The sequence below is a fragment of the Monodon monoceros genome, unplaced genomic scaffold, assembly GCF_005190385.1.
Source record: "Monodon monoceros isolate NGI ecotype Baffin Bay Population unplaced genomic scaffold, NGI_Narwhal_1 Super_Scaffold_4, whole genome shotgun sequence".
Taxonomy (NCBI): domain Eukaryota; kingdom Metazoa; phylum Chordata; class Mammalia; order Artiodactyla; family Monodontidae; genus Monodon; species Monodon monoceros.
The window spans coordinates 44,623,217-44,641,135 of NW_021703781.1; the positions used below are offsets into that span (position 1 = coordinate 44,623,217).

The following is a 17,919-nucleotide window of genomic DNA, read 5'->3' on the forward strand; positions in this document are numbered from 1 at the left end:
AGGCAACATACGAATCCAGGCAGTCCCAACTCTAGAGCCTATACTCTAACCATCATATATATTACCTTGGTTTCCTCAGTTACATGACTGGAGTTTGTAGCAACTAAAGAGTCTTTAAAAATCTAGACATAATATATCCAAATTTCAATTAAGTGAACAGTTTTAGAAATGAAGGTACTCTGGTAAATCATATTTACCTAAATTTTTGTTGTTACATTTTCCTAGAATACTTTTGATTATATATAATCTTGCTATTTGTCAGGGGTATTGCTACTCTTAAAAAAATGACATCATACAGCATTATAGTTATAGACTGGTTAGAGGATCAGGATGTGTGTTGATCATATCCTAGTAATATCACACTTTTTTTTTAAAAAAGTGCTATGAACCACATCATTTTTCCTATTTAGCCACGCCTCTGAATCAATGGATAAAGCAGCCTTTTCCAGATTCTTTTATCTCTTTCTTACAAATATCTTCTCTTTCACTGACTTTAAATGTGTCAGCTATGAACAGTATCCTGTTTTCTGTACCTATAATAGCATTAATTTCTCTTCTTTTCCTTTGTTCTTCTATAAATGTGAAGCCATCCCACATGTGTTCTTTTTAGGCCATGCTCTAATACAGTGGTTCTCAACCAAGGGTGATTTTGATCCCCTAGGGGACATTTGGCAATGCCTGAAAATACTTTTGGTTGTCACAACTTGGGTGGGTGGGGCAGTGCTACTGGTATCTAGTCAGCAGAGACAGGGATGCTGCTAAACAATCAAGAAGGCAAAGGATATTCTGCCTCCCCACCCCCCTCATCTGGTCCAAAATGTCAGTATTTGAGAAACCATGCTTTTCTCTCTATTACCTACTTGCCCTTAAAATTTTACTCTAGGCCACAATTGCCTCTTGCTACCTTTATTTATATTTGGAATTTCCTAAATAAAAATTATCAACTATGTTGTTTACTTTATAGAGACAGAAAACGCTATAGTTGAGTTTACCTAGAATCTTTTCTCCACAACAGGAGTTCCATTTAACAATGTCTTCAGGTTGCATTAATAACATTGATAGGAAAGAGAAAAAAAAATTAACGTTTATTGAGCACCTACCACATTCCTGGCACTGTGCTGGATACGGTTTACAATCAACCCTTGAAACCATCCTGAGAAGTAGCTATTATTATTCTCATTTTTCAGATGGAGAACTCAAGGGTCAGAGAAATGTAAAGAACTGGCAAGATTACATAGCTATGAATTAGCATTACCAGAGCTCAAACTCTGATCTAATTTCAAAGCTCATGTTCTGTTAAAACACTAACATTTCTCATTTGGGAGAGCAGAACATGCTTAACACACAAGTAAATGAAAAGAAAGCACCCCAAAACACATCATACCAGTACCAAACTGTGTTCCAGGAACAACTTATCCAATTGTCTAGCTTTGACACATTTAACTGAGCCCTTATTTCTAAAATGTTTTACCTAGAAAAACAAAATTATGATTGGACTACTTGAAAAATGGCTTATGCTCATGCAATGCTTTACTGTTTACAGCTTAATGACAATTATACTTTCTAGTCACCCACATTTGCTTGGTTTTTAAAGTGGGTCTCTCCCACTCTGAGGAGGGAAAATGGTGAACTGTGGGTGAGGAGTCAGAGGTAGGAGGGAAACTTAACTTTTTAGTTTATACCCATCTTTTCAACTGTTTCATAGTATTTTTTATCCTTACACTCTATTTCACTTTTTCTCCATGTAAAGTATAATTTAAAAAGTAAAGAAGTGGGGAAATAGGAAATAGTGAACTAATATTTCTGCCTAGAATGAGGAAGGAGGAAATGGAGTAAAGGAGCAGCAGAATAGAAACACTCATTTCATAAAGGTTCTAAAAGATTCATAAAATTGGTTGTTCTTCTGGAAGAATAATTTTAGAAAGTTAGAGATAGCACAACAAGAGTGAAAAAACAAAGATGAACTAATTCAACTTATTTCAAAAAATTTTTACTGAGGTCATAGCTGAAGTATTCCAATTTTAAGTGTAGATAGAGGAAATTGATATAAAGCTTTAAAAAATACATTTAAGTAGGAAATAGCAAAGAATTTGAAGAATTATCTTTATACATTAGGTATAAGCCTTTACCACAAACTTACATTAAAATATTAACAAACACCCTTTTCTAGACATGCGGAGACAATTATCTTCTCTTTTAGCGTTAGTGCACTTATATCTTCTGACTTTATCGTATAACCCAAAAGTTGCTGGATAAGATGGCTTTCTACTATAATACTCTTCTGCTATGTTACTGTATAAAACACTATAATGCACTGAGTTTTATCTCAAGTTTCCCTCTTGTTGCTTTTCTTTCCTCATCACTTCTATCTATCCCCTTGGCCACTCAGGCAACACTAACTGCTTATTCCTTACTGATTTCCCATCTGAATTTCCTTATTTACTTCAGCTCAGTCTTCTAAGATTCAGCTCCAGTAAACCATGGTTTTAGGGCCACTTGATTGGTAATGCAGTTCACAATGGCTTCCTGGTGTCAACAAATGTTAGCTCTTCCAAATGGTAACTGGCATTCTATGATGGCTGCTCTTAAAAACACCTGGCAGTTGAGAGTTCCAGTTTAAGATTTCAGTGTATCAGCCCTTCACAATTTCATCTATTACTTATATCAAAATAACTGAAATGAAGTTTTGAACCTTACAATATCAATGATAGGACTAAAAATAGGGAGACATTAAGTTAATGACTAAGGTCACAATATATGACCTTCATGTGTATGAATTCTCAGTAGTGAATCTTTCCAGGCCTTTGACAACTAAACTACAATCTCAGGAATATTATATAGTCTAATTAATATGCTAAACAAAATACTGTATATACAAATGCCCAGGAGAGGTCAAGCATTAAGTTATTCATCCTGTACTTGAAAGCTCTTTAATAGTACACATAGAGATTCCCTGTCTTCTAACATCTCAATTAATCCAACCCATCCTTTTATTACAGACATACCTATCAAAACTCTTGTGCTGTATCTCAATATGATCCAACAGCGGCACGTGCCCAGAAAACCCTTGTTCCTCTTTAACACTCTGCTGAAACCATCTCCTCTCTCATTACCAATTAAATATCCCACATTTAGTAAGGCTGGAAGTTTTCCTGGCTTTAGACTAGAAATTATTTACAAATACCCTGTTTAATCCAAACGTAAGACTACTTCTAGGTTACTCTTCCTGATTTGAATGCACCTATGTCATCCTTCACCTTTCATCTCAAAACTGCACTGCCTTTAAACTCACATCAGCCCCATGGATTATCTGGTAATCTCAAAACGTTACCTAAGCTTTTATAGTCAGTGTTCTCCCTCTGTGACCACAGGAGTCATACCTTCCTCCTCTCCCACATTCACACCTGATCTTTGCCCTCAATACGCACTCTAATTCCTTAATTCCTTTCTATACACCAACTAAATTATCCCCCCATCTGACTTCCTAAATGGCCTGTACCACAGAATGTCTTCCTTAGAAACATACGATTCCTTACACTTATTGTTATACCAGTTAGCCCTATCTTCAATGCAGGTTCAGCACCACCATTCAATTTATCTGCTCCCAACCTGCTGAGAAATGCTCAAGAAGTTCATAAAAACAAAACAAATGAGTTCCTAATAAACTCAGCTTTCTTCAATTATGCCCTAATGTTCCATAACCTACTGTGATTTATCTCGTTATATACTCATCACATATTTACCTCAGCAGGTCCCAAACCTCCTCCACTCCCAAGCACATTTAGTTATAACCTCTCACCTTTGTCGAGAATAAAAAGTTAACTCTACCTTAAAATGTTCCTGTAACTACCGATCCCAATCCCTCCTGGTTCTTCTAGGACCTACCTCCCTCCTCTTTGGCAGCAACTCTCCACCTGCTCCACTAGTCTTTTCCCCTTTCTTCTTTACCTTTCCCTCAGCAAACTCTGCAACGACTATGTTCTTTTACTTCAAATTACACTTGCTGTCCCCACTGAACGGAAATTGCTCTCTTTAATGATTTCAATAAATCTGATTGCTTTCTTCGTTCACATTCCTCATGACATCTTCTCCTGGATCATTTCATAATACAACATTTACAACCAATTCTCTTTTGCAGCCTTCTTTTCCCTTGGCTTTGGTGACTTCACACACACAGTGATTTTCCAGATAGTGGGAAAGAATTTAAGAAGGGGCTTTTAAAAATTATATTTAACACCCAACCAACTTCTCCAAATTCTGATGTTTCAAAATGTAACATCCTTCCATTTGAAAATAACTGCCACAGTGAACCACTGTTACAATCTGCAGTATTTTGTATACTTCAAGGTAAGCTGGGGTGGGAAAGACTGGTACCAACAACTTACATTATTCTGGTTTTATTCCTCCTCCTCTGGCCACTTGTTTTTTTTACAAGTGCTTTTATTAAAATTGGATAGGTTAAAAAGAATATCTTTAGAACATGCAGATGAGGTATAAAGAACCACAGAGTAGGTGCTCAATGAATATCTGTTATATGAATAAATTTAAGTTTTTAATCCCAGGAAGAGATTATTGTGCACGGAATCAAGCAGAAATCAAATTTTATTCCCTCCCATATAGAGCCAACGGTCTAAGTATTGTTTACTGAAAAGTCCATCCGTTCTCCAATAATCTACAAAGCAAAGCCAGTTATGTCACACATCGTTTCCATATTACAGGTAGGACTGTTTCTGGAGTCTATTCTGGTATATTTGCCAATCCATCCCTGTGCCAATAGCACATTGTTTTGTTTTGTTTTTTAATTTATTTTTATTTTTAATTTATTTATTTTTGGCTGTGTTGGGTCTTCGTTGCTGCACGCGGGCTTTCTCCAGTGGCGACGAATGGGGGCTACCTTCGTTGCGGTGCACGGGCTTCTCATTGCAGTGGCTTCTCTTGTAGCAGAGCACAGCCTCTAAGCTCACGGGCTTCAGTAGTTTTGGCTTGCGGGCTCCAGAGCGCAGGCTCTGTAGTTGAGGCTCATGGGCTTAGTTGCTCCGCGGCATGTGGAATCTTCCCAGCCCAGGGCTCGAACCTGTGTCCCCTGCATTGGCAGGCGGATTCTTAACCACTGCATCACCAGGGAAGCCCACACATTGTTTTAGTAACTATAGCTTTATCGTAAGTCCTGATATAAACAAGGCAAATCTTTCCTCGCCCAACGCACACGTCTCGTTTTTCAGGAGTGTCTTACCTATTAATAAACTTTTATTCCTCAATATAAATTTTAGAAGAAAAATACAACAAACAAAAAAAGTCTTTGGGTATTTTTTAATTGGCATTGAATTGAACTTAAGCCTTCAATAGTTTTATAATTTTCTCTATAAATGTGTTGTATAACTTGTGTTTGTCAGTTACTGAATATTTTTGATGCTACTATAAATAGTATCTTTTAAAAACTGCATTTTCCAACTGTGGTGGGTATCCAGAAATACAGCTGACTTTTGTGTACTGATTTTGTATCCAGCAGCCCTTAAACTCTTATTAATCCTGATAGTTTATCTATAGGCTTTCTTTGGCTTTCTATGTAAATTATATTACCTGTGAATAATAACTGTTTATTTTTTTCCAATACTTCTACCTCTTATCTTTTATCTTGACTTATCATTAGCTAATAATCAGTAAAAACGTTAAATAGAAGTGATGACAACAGGCTTCCTTGACTTGCTCCTAATCATAAAGAAAATGCTTTCAATTTTTTACCATGAACTATGTTTCCTGTAGTAAATTCATTCTGTCATGCTAAAGACATTATCTTTTATTCCTATTTTCTAAGAGCATTTCTAAAAATCAAGAATAAGTGTTTAATTTCAACAAAGGCCTTTGCTGCATTGATATGATCATAGTTTCATCCTCAAATCTGTTAATATTAATATATATGCATTTTAAAATTAATATATATGTATTTTTTTCCCCTCAAATGAAGCCAGCCTTTAATTCCTGGGATAAATTCAACTGGCCATAATATATTATCTTTTTTATACACTGCTGAATTCAGCTTGTAAATATTTTGTTTAAGATTTTTACATTCATTTTAAGTTTTGGAATTGTTGTTATGCTACCCTCATAGAAAGGTTTGGTGAGTGTTTCTCATTTTCTACACTCTGGAAGAGTTTATATAAAATTGTTACTATTAATTTGTTTCTTAAATGTTGCTAGAATTTGCCAGTAGAATTCTATGAGCCTGGAGTTTTCTTTATGGAAATATTTTTCCAACATTAATTTATTTCATAGTTATGGAACTATTCATGTATTCTAATTCTTAAGTCAGCTATGGTAATTCACAATTTTCTAAGAGTTTGTGTCATTTAGGTTTTCAAATTTATTGATATACTTATTAATTGTCCTTATTTTTAATGTCTGCAGCATCTGCTATTGCATGTCTTTTATCATTCCTAGTAATACTAATTGGTGGCTTCATTTTTCTCTTGATCGGTTTTACAGAAGTGTCAATTTTATCAGTCTTTTCAAATAACCAACTTTTGGTTTTACTGATTTTCTCTATTATATATTCATTTTCTGTATTTCTATTCATTCTCTCATATGTTCTATTTTCTACTAATTTATCTTATCTTTATTATTTCCATTCTTCCACTATCTATGGGTTTATTTTTTATTTAAAAAATATTTTTTCCAGCCTAAGTTGGATACTTTATCAATTTTCTACCTTTTTTTTTTTAAATAAAAATACTTTAGACTACCAATTTCTCTCCTTTAGAGACCTCACCACTCTCAATACAGTCATCAGCATCTATCATAGTGACAACTACATAAGCTCTCAACAAATATTTGAATGTATAAATCCTAATGGTGGAAGGAGGAAAGTGGAGGAGTAGTTTGGGAAAAAACCCACAAGTGATACACAGCTACACAGGAATAGCACTGGGGCCTACGCCATCTCACTGAGACTAACTGCTCTAATGAGTCCAACTACTTATGAGCATCTGATAAGGAATCTCCAAAGACTGACCTTTTTCCTGAGATTTAGACCTACAATGTCAACAGTTGGATGAACATTTTTCTGGATTCCTACCACCAACACAAACTCAATATGCCCAAATCAAATGTCATTTTCCCATATATTTGCCCCATCTACAGATTCTAAAACTATAAAAGATACTATGAATCTCTAAGGAGTCCAGACAAATCTCAGATTCATCTGTAAGATGTCCTTTTTCTTTTCTCTGTCATCACAAAGTCCTTCCAGCATTCATCTATTTCACCCATTCCACTCCTTTTGTCACTCCCTTATTCTAGGTCTTTGCCAGGATTACTGCAGTCTATAACCAACAGATCTTGCTCCTAGTCTCCCTGATTCCAATTCCTGTTACATGCTACAGTAAGGTATCCTTAAAACACTGCTGTGCATATCATCCACCTACTCAAAAGTCTTTCATGGGATATACAATGGAGCAAAGATAGTCTCTTCAGCAAGCGGTGTTGGGAAAGCTGGACAGCTGCATGTAAATCAATGAAGCTAAAATATTCCCTCACACACATACAAAAAATAAACTCAGAATGGCTTGAAAACTTAAATATAAGACATGACACCATAAAACTCCTAGAAGAGAACATAAGCAAAACATTCTGACATAAATCGTAGCAATGTTTTCTAAGGTCAGTCTCCCAAGGCAATAGAAAAGCAAAAATAAACAAATGGGACCTAATCAAACTTATAAGCTTTTGCACACCAAAGGAAACCATAAACAAAATAAAAAGACAACCTACAGACCGGGAGAAAATATTTGCAAATGATGCTACTGACGAGGGCTTAATTTCCACAATATACAAACAGCTCATACAACTCAATAACAAAAAAACAAACAACCCAATCAAAAAATAGACAGAAGACCTAAATAGACATTTCTCCAAAGACATACAGATGGCCAATAAGCACATGAAAAGATACTTAACATCATTAATTATTAGAGAAATGCAAATCAAAATTACAATGAGGTATCATCTCACACCAGTCAGAATGGCCATCATCAAAAAAGTCTACAAATAATATATATATTTTTTGATGTGGACCAATTTTAAAGTCTTTATCGAATTTGTTACAGCATTGCTTCTGTTTCATGCTTTGGTTTTTTGGCTGTGAGGCATGTGGGATCTTAGCTACCCGACCAGGGACTGAACCCGCACCCCCTGTATTGGAAGGCAAAGTCTTAACCACTGGATTGCCAAGGAAGTCCCCCAAAAAGTCAACAAATAATGAATGCTGGAGGGGGTATGGAGAAAAGGGAACCCTCCTACACTGTTGGTGGCAAGTAAATTGGTGCAGCCACTATGGAGAACAGTATGGAGATTCTGTAAAACACTAAAAACAGAGTTACCATAGGATCCAGCAATTCCACTCCTGGGCATATATCTGGAGAAAACTATAATTCAAAGAGATACATGCACCTCAATGTTCACAGCAGCACTATTTACAATAGCCAAGACATGGAAGCAACCTAAGTGTCCATGGACAGATGAATGGATAAAGAAAATGTGGTATATATTTACAATGTAATACTACTCAGTCATAAAAAAGAATGCAGTAATGCCATTTGCAGCAACATGGATGGACCAAGAGATTATGGTACTAAGTAAAATAAGTCAGACAGAGGAAAACAAATATCATGATATCACTTACGTAGAATCTAAAATATGACACAAATGAACTTATTTACAAAACAGAAACATTTCAAATGTCTCACAAAGCACAATGTATACCATTACTGAAGAAAAAATTGTTTGTTTAGTCTGCTGAAAAATTTTACCTAGATTCCTTCACTTATAAGCTGACAAAAATATTCTAATTAGGCTATTCATAACAAAATGCTGTAATATTTTTATTCTTCATCATTCTTTCTTCTAAGTTGCTTATACAGTCAAAAAGAATTTGAGAAACAAATACTTTTTTTAGGAATAATGAAATTATATATTACATAAAAACACATTTCCACATGGGTCTTATGGAATTTCTTATTAATTTCTAATTCCACTATATCCTTAGTTTTATGGGAAAATATTTGCTAGCTACAAGAAAAATGATCCTCAAACATTTTAATCATACCTGTTTCTGAGCTTCTACTTTCTGCTTTCTGGTTGGATCAATCGCATCTACCATCCATTTGATTGTAAAGTATGTTACGGCACCAAATATTGTCAAACGGAAAATTAAGCCAACAACTTCATTCCGACTCAAGGGACGAGAAAAGGCTTCAGCATGTACCATCTTGATTGTTAACCTTGAAAAACAAACAGAAATGCCACTAGGTAGTAACTAGATTCATTAAAATCGCGAGACTGATAGGTAGCGTAAGCTAAGCAAGAAAAACTTCTAGTCAAATTCAACATCACCTACCTTAAAAAAGTGTTTTATTTAAAGAGAAATGGATTTTTAAATGTTAAGTAAATAAAACGTAAATAAACACATTTTAATCTCCTCTTGGAAACTGAGGTTTATTTATTAGAATTTTTAATAAACTTTTCTAAAAGCTCATATAAGTAGAGAACAATTCTATTTGAAAAATGCAGTAAACATCTTAAAGCATTTACTGTTTTAATCAGCTTTTAATTAATTATGTCAGGGAACCTAGAAAAATAATGACTATAACACTTATCCAACTGAAAAAAGGCAGCCCAACAATGAAATACTTTACTAATGTGATGGTATACCAGGTAATTTTTGAGTGAAATTCAAACTGTGAACAGACTCACTTTTCTCTCGTACTTACTTTTAAAGGCTTCCAAGGCCTGATGAAATGTATACATGCTATTTTCTCAACTAACAAGTGACATGAAATTTTTGGAGCCATCTTATTCTTTCCAACAACTTAGCTAAATATGAAACAACAGAATCTTCAAAATGTTTGACCCACAACTATACAGCTCTCACTCAAGATAAAGAGGAAAAAAGGACGCAACATGTCTACTTTTACACATATGCCTAAGCAGTTACATCAACCACAGCTTGGCTTACAGGAGACATGCACACCTGTATCAAAGACAATGACCACCCAGGAGAATAAGCTTTTTATGGATGATGTGACTATCACATTTTGAGAGACAGAATCTCAGCCTCAAATAATGCCATTATACTCTCGCAGCATAGGAGTGTGCTGAGTGCTATGTTACTCAGGGGGAAAAAAAGTATATTTTGTATTCATGTGAAAAGGAATAAAACAAAATTTGTACAGATGGCTCAGAAACAGGTGAAAATTAGGTACTTCATAGACTAATATCTATGGTCGTTCCAGCTCTAAAATTATTGTTTCTATTCTCACTAGCATTATTCAGTTAAAGATTCTCTTCAATCATTCCAACAGAATTGCTGCCAGAATTTTGGACGATTTCCAAAAGAAAAGTCAAGGATTCCAACCTTCTGCATTACTGGGAGACATTCACTTCACAACAATACATTATTTAATTTAAACTTAACAACTAAATAACTGAAAGCCTTCATTTTGGATAAAGAAATTTTGGCCTAGGGATGTTAAATAATTCAATTCATACAATAAAACACTTACTGATCATGTATATAGATAGCTTACTATATACTGGGTATACAATAATAGCTAAGACACAATTACTTTACTCAAGGAATGAATAGTACAGTTATTATCTTATTAAAAATGAAGCTAGAACCACCAACCACTCCAACAACAAAAAAATGAAGCTAGAAAGAAGCCACTTGGTTAAAATCTTTCATGTAACAAATCAAATTGTGCTTTCTTCCATCAGCATGGATTCCTAAAGATGGGTTAACAATACTCTCCTTCTAGGAAATGAAAAATTGTCTTCCCTAGCCTTTATTCCAACACAGTAAATTTGAAAATGCAGTTGTTATATGTGGTATCATTATGCAGGAGTAATACTCACAGATGAGAAGAAACCAACAGGCAAAATAAAGATTTACTAACTTAAACTAGTGATATTCGAATAAAATGTTTTCATTTATTTAAAGTTTGAGTGAGTAGCGATAAAACTGCCACCTACTGGATGTTCACTGAACTACATGAACTACGACTGCTATCAGTACCTCCCAGACATCAAGAGAACAGTTTTTAGATCTATTAAAAAAATCAAGACGCAAAACCTCTGTTAACTACATACTTTACTATAATTAAATTATTAACCGCAATACAGTACTCTGGACCTATAGCCACTTCTAAAACAGTCATCCTTCTTTTAAAATGACTTCAAAATCCTGAAATGAAACTGAAACTTCTCCTTGTAGGTTGTAACTGTATACACTTTATTATACACTCATTTATCATTCATATGACATAGATATGCCTGCAATGTAAGGCCGTTACGGTAACAATACCATTACAGCAGAATATATAATAAAAGTTGCACATGCATACAACAGTAGGGACTGTATTTCAATTCTGTATAAACATCAGAATCAACAAATATACACATAAACATAGATGGTGCCATGTACAAGAAATATGGCAAAACACTGTAATTCAGAGTTATCTGTTAGGCAAATATGATACCAGATAGTTTCATTTTAAAGAGTTCTCCATTTCAGGGTAGAAAAATTAAAAATCGTACCACCTCCTCAATGAGCAGTTTACTGACAGGTTAAGGACCAAGAGTAGAGTATTCCTACCATAGCATTTCTCTAATTCACCGCAGTGTTTTACAAAGTTTTTCTCAACCCCAGAAGTCCCAGTTTCGCAGACATCAAGGCCCTATGAACACAGCCTATGACAATGAAAGCCTGCCAACCTTCACATAAAGGACAGGTTATTATTAACACCACCATCCTCTGCGAAAGCGTGCCTAGGCTTGAAGAACCTCCTTCACTTTCGCACTAGGTGGTAGCAGTGCCGTGCGACAATCAGACCCGCTTCATTCTGTCCGCCTTTGCCTAGGACCCCGGTTCTGAGGTCGCCCGGTACGACCTCAAGCCCCCGCAGCGACCGGGCTGCCTACAGAGATTCCCTGGAAATGGCCTAACTCTTGGAGGCAGCGCTAACGGAGACCTAAGGGCCTAGGCCAGGCCGAAAGCCAAGGCGGAGCCCGGGACGCCCTTGGAGGTTAATCCGCTGGATACGAAGGGCTGCGAGAAGCTGAGGGACGGCAATGAGGTGGGGCATGGGAGGACGGCGGGGTGACCTTTCCCACTCGGCTCCCCGGACCCGAGCCAGTTCCTAAAGGACCTCTGCGGGACCCTTCGCCCGTCCCACGAAGCCCCGCAGAAACCCGCTACTCACCCCCCCAGCAGAAGAGCGGCCGCAAGAGGCCCTAGCAGCCTCATACAGGAAGGAAACGCCGCCTGGGAAAGAACGCTTCCGGGGGGAGTCGCGGCCCGCCCCCTCGCAAGGAGCATGCGCCACCGCGGCCGAAGGCCTGGAGGGGCGCGTTTCCGGGTTTTGGAAGTGGTGCGGGGTACTCGGCGGGAGCGAGGTCACGCTCCAGATTCCTAACCTGCTATCTGCTGGGCGGAGCCTCTGAGTTTAGCTGAGCCTCGGAGATGGAAATGGGGCAGGCGCTTGTCACATAAAGTCCGTGCCCTGCTCGCGGGCTCCTGTCGCAACACTGACAAACCCGGGAGCCTTCGTGAGAATGCAAAGTGTGTTTTGTGTTCCCCGCAAAGAAGTTCTTCCTTCCCTTCTGCTTGATCCTTACCTACGCCCTTCGCCCGCCCCTCCAGCCCCGGCTGCAAACCCGCACGCTGCTGTTCTGTCGTTTAGCCAAATCTCTGACGCGCATGGCCAACCCCCCACCCCTCACCATCTGTCTTTCAGTTTTTAGGGTGAGCTCACCCTCCTCTCCCTTGTCTGCTCCGACGAACACCTGGGGGTGGCGCCTGAAAATCTTTCTGCGGAACGATTCTGCAGCCTACCCGGGCAGGCTTGGTAGTAGGGACAAAAGAGGGCATCTGGTAACAGGTTTTGCACTTCGGTGACTTCCCTTTTTCTTTTACCCCTTTCTTTCCCTTTGCAGAATGAGAGATGAGGCACCAGAGGTCCCCAGGGCGCAAATCTGAAAGCCAGCGCCTCCTGAGCACAGGCTGCCAGGGGCGAGACGACATTAGACATTGCCCCCAGATATAAGAAGCATCACTTCCTTCAAACAGAGGTGGTGAGACTATGAAGTAATGGGACAGTTCCTCTTACTACGCTCCTCGGGAAGGCAGTTTGTGCCTCTCCGCTTTAGGCATCATCCTTTATGGCTAAAATTCTGCAGCCTGATTGTTGAATGTAGTGAATGCTACCCTTGTTACAAGCTTGTGATAACTGTAGTGATGATAATAGCTACAGTTTACTGAATGTCTACTTGGTGTCAGGCAATATGCTTCTTTGGGCGTCACATCCATAACCTGAATTCCTCAAAAAACCCAATCCTCTAAAATAGCCATTATTTTCTCTTTATTTATTACTTATAGATGAGCAAATTTTAAAGCTTAGAGCGATAAACTTTTTTAAGTTCATGCACCTAAGAAGTGGCAACATTTCATTGGGACCTAGATCTGATTCAAATCCTACACTTTACATTCTCTCTTTGAAATAGTAAATTGATAGCAGTTAAATTTTAAAATCTAGGTGAAAGAGGTAAGACCATGAAATGACAAAATCTTAAGGCTTTAAAGGATAAGGATGGGATGACAGGAATGCACAAATGTTTAAAAACTGTGATTGGGTTTATTGACAAGAATCAGAATGGAATCTAATACAGTAAGTGGTTCTTGTTTTGCATCCATGCCTTTTTGTCTATTTTTGTGTGTCTACAACCATAACATAAATTCTAAAAAAACTGATATGAAGCTAGGTTTGGGAGTGCTAGTCTGATTTTTCATCTCAGAATGATTATGAGACCAGGATAATATTTACAAGTAAACACAAGCCATGTGTTCAGCAGTCTTAGAAGAGACTCTCCACTGGGTCCCAGTGATTATCCTCAATCTTGATTCATTGCTTGGGATGCTCGTGGGACTATGCCTTGACAGAGCTAAAAGGTAGAGGTTATTGAAGGAAAGAACTTTAGGTTTTGTTGCTCGTGAGGATAATCATACCCTGGTAAGGAAAATGAGCTGAGAAACTCAAGATGGTAATGGATTTCCATCATCCACTGAGTGAAACTGGGTCAACTAAGAGCCTCACCTGCTTTTCTTTAAGGGCCAGGATAACCAACCTACCCAGTTTGTCTGACATTAAGGGGATTTCTAGGACATAGGACTTCAAATGCTAATACAGGGAATGTCTCAGGCAAGCCATGAGTAGTTGGTCACCCTACTAGGGACATCCTAAATGAACTCTAGAATCAGGTGGAGCTCTCAGTATGGTTGCATCTAGACTCAATTCATCTGCTTAATATCTGCGGTATGATTGCACAGGAAAGGAAATTGTGGATAAAGTAATCAAGACTGACCATAAAGAGTCTACATGCTCCCAAATAAATATTGCTGCTCATTCCTTTTCCAGTGGTTTGGCTATAAACTGAGTACCTACATCCATACTTTTTGGACCTAATTTTCATTTAGCAAATCCTTAGGAAGCCTCCTATGTCTGGGCCCTAAGACATCAAATGACTGCCTTCCCATATACCATGCACATTCATTTCCAGCAATCACTAAATCAGCTAGATTCTTCCAGAATAGAGCTGAGTGAACATATGCTTTTCATCCCAGGATAGCTTTATATAATCCCTGGCAGCACAAAACACCATATTTGGCCCACAGTAGGAGCTCAATAAATAATTCATTATGTGTAATATTAATCAGGAAATTATTACAACAGATTTTTGGTAGACCTTCTGAGCCTTCCCTCCGTGATGTCAGAATCGAGATATTAAAAATAGTTATATTTACCGTAGAAAGTTTTTGTTTGTTTTTAAACTAATGCCTCTTAAGGCAGTTAATGGCAGTTCTCTCCTCAGCAAAGTGAATTTTCCTTTGTTTTTGTTAGTTGGGTGGAGGTGTGATAAGTTTGCTCTGTCGCCAAGGTCAATTATTGCACTGGACCCTTGAAGGGGAAAGGATGCCTTAGATTAGGAGCTGTAGAATTTCACTGTGAGTTTATTCACTTGGACAACTTGGCAAAATGCAGGTTCCCAGGTCCCAGCATTAACGGCTCCCATTTAACTGCTCTAGGTTTTGGCCCAGGTATTTGCATTTTGAATAAGCATCTGAGATGATTTGGATATAGGTAGTTTGGGACCACACTTTGACAAACTCTGCCCTAGTCAGTGATAATTTTAGATGTATTTTTGCAAAAATCTCTTCTGCCCCAGCCCCCAAAGCCTATCTGGTTAGCCTGAACCATTAAGCCAGCTGGGATACATCAAGAAATCAGGGCAAGGAAGCCTCATGACAAGATTCAGAATAAAATGTCTTTGGAAGGGAAAACAAATCTGAAATCTTTGGATAAATAAACATGGTAAACCTGACCCTTTTCATTGCGCATGAGAAATGATTCACTTGACAGTGATTTAGAAAGAGCAGAACTTCAACAAATAGATAAAATTATATAGCAGTAATTTCGCCAGTATAAGAGTCACTTGGTAAGTTCTTTTAAAAATATTTCATTGGAAAAAAATAATCGTATTATTTTGATAAGTTAAATAATAGAATGGGTGGGGAAAGAAAAGCAAGAATATGAAGCTGTATCTAAAGCCATGAAAGCACTGAGAAAGGCTAAGATTAGGTGCTTGAAGCTCCAGCAGAAAGAGTAAGATGGAATCAAGGCAAAAATAATGGAAAATTAAAATTTCAACAGATTGGAAGGAGTGGAAAGATGAATTGATAGCTTTATTCTATAAGAAGCACAAAAGCTAAAAAGACTCAACAGAAAAGTTCAAAGAACATATTGTTGTAAATCTACTTTTCATGCTTTTATGTTTTTAAACTTTGTACATAATTTAAAATGAGTATATATAGAAATTAGTGTATATGTAATTTTCTCGTATTATCAGGGTAGCACTAATCCGCAAACAGTCTTACATTGCTTCATAATCCTTTTTCTCAAGCACTACTGCCAGTTGTACATTTTTTACAGTTTATGCTACCAAGAAACATTTTCTAGAACTTAGATATTTCTTTTACATCTGCAATATTTTGTTGTTTAGCTTTAATACAGTACTGAACATAGACTGTTCAGGTGATACTATCTGTGGAAAGTCAGGATGGATCAAACCAGGCAATTGCTTGGGAAGATGTCTAACCTTACTGTAACCTTACATTAGCAAGAGCTTTAAGGCATAAGTGAAAGAGTAAGCTCCCTAGGATTTGTTTGGGCCCTTCCTAAATGCCCTTCCATATGATTTTTTTTTTTTAATGGGAGAGGAGTTGGGAGAGATTGGGTAAGAATAACAAAGATATGAATTCATCAGTCAAAATTGAAGAAACAGTAGTTGAAACATTAATTCTCAATTCCTGTAACAGCAGATTGATAGATGAAGCATAAAACAAGACCAGATGCTGTGGTTTCCAGGATGCACTTGGCTTCCCATCCTTTATTACCTGGAGCATTTTTTGCCGTAAGTAGGTCATTTGCTTGCTCTCATTTACCTGATTCTAGGAAAATGCCCTTGAAAGTATTTGGAAAATAATACTTTTTGTTAAGCTTGTGCTTAACATTTTAAAAGTTAAGATTGCAAGAAACTTCCCCCACCCCCTTTTCTCTATTAGACAGAATAACTTGTAACCTTGTAGCATAAGTGAAACTAAAATGGACAAGAAGAATTCAAGATGTTTTATTTTCTAAGAACTAAAATTTGTGTCCATAGCACTGGCATAGTACTCATCTCACAGAATTATAATTGGGATTTAAGTTTCTGTATTCTCCTATCAGATGTGCAGTTCTTGAAAAAAGAGGATGCCTAGGACATAGGAGGGGCTTAACAAATGTTTTAATTAACTGATTCCCCCCACCAATCTGACATATTGAATGAAGCTTTTCAGGCACCATTCTAATAGATTTACGGTGACCAGGGAGGGAAAAAGAGGAAAGAAAGGCAAATGGTCCAAAGATAAGGACATGTGCAATCAAACCATTTTACTGACCATAATTATATTATTGTCCTGTCATGACAGGTCTGTTCCTGATGTGTCCACCAGAGACCAGTCCCATTAGGTATCCATAAGGTTTAAGACCATGGACATTGCAACCCAACAGACTTGGCTTTAGATGTAAGATCTGTTATTTACTAGCTCTGTGACTTTGGGCAAGTTATTAAGCTCTGTAAACCTCAAGTTCCTCACCTTTAATGCAGGGACAAAAGCGGTACTCACACCATGGAGTTGCACTGAGAATTAAATGAGACAGTACATGGCAAGTGCTGAGCTCTATGCCTGGCACTTAGCAAGTGCTCAATAAACATGCCATTGTAATACCTCAGATGTTATTTTCATTATACTATGAAGTGATATTCTGTCATTTCCAGAAGCCCTGTATGGACAAAGATTCCTTCATATCTCCTTAGTGTTTGCATGAGGACTTCACCTCTCAAGTTGTCAACTGTGGCATCTTGTCTGGGAATGTTTATCTTCTCTTACTTGTGAAGAGGCTATGCCTCTGTCTCTTTGAACTCTTAGTTCTCTCATTCTCAGTTTTAATACACTCCTCTGAGTGAGTCTTACTGATTAGTATTCTATAAACCATTAGTGATAGTTATATAAAACCTGTAAGATTCCATCCTTGTGACCCCCCCCAGACAAATAAGTTTAAAATATTGGTCAATCCATGAAAACGACTATCTGAATATTTCTCAGTTCACTGAAGACCATCATTAATATTGGCTGTTGTTCCCATTCTGTCTAATAACAGCCATTTATTGAGCTTACAGTTCTTGCTCTCATGGAGTTCTGAAGACTCAAATGTCTTGTGAAAATGCAAGTCTTCATAGAACTATTGTTTTTTTTAAGGTAGAGGTTTAACC

The 17,919-nt window shown here is 37.4% G+C and overlaps 1 protein-coding gene and 1 long non-coding RNA gene across 2 annotated transcripts in view; one reads left to right on the forward strand and one right to left on the reverse strand.

Moving 5' to 3' along the window:
• ATAD1 (ATPase family AAA domain containing 1) overlaps nucleotides 1-12,328 on the reverse strand; it is a 56,086-nt gene extending 43,758 nt beyond the window's left edge. The window contains exons 1-2 of the mRNA XM_029245713.1: nucleotides 12,255-12,328; nucleotides 9,101-9,275 (exon numbers count right to left, since the gene is read on the reverse strand). Coding sequence (XP_029101546.1) covers nucleotides 9,101-9,275; nucleotides 12,255-12,298 — 219 coding nt within the window. The 5' untranslated portion in view covers nucleotides 12,299-12,328. The remainder of the gene's footprint in view (nucleotides 1-9,100; nucleotides 9,276-12,254) is intronic.
• Nucleotides 12,329-12,491: 163 nt separating this feature from the next.
• Nucleotides 12,492-16,563, forward strand: LOC114908975. The gene is made up of 3 exons (XR_003797095.1): nucleotides 12,492-12,613; nucleotides 12,988-13,122; nucleotides 16,424-16,563. It is a non-coding gene; the product is annotated as an uncharacterized LOC114908975 (long non-coding RNA).
• The last annotated feature ends 1,356 nt before the right edge of the window (nucleotides 16,564-17,919 follow it).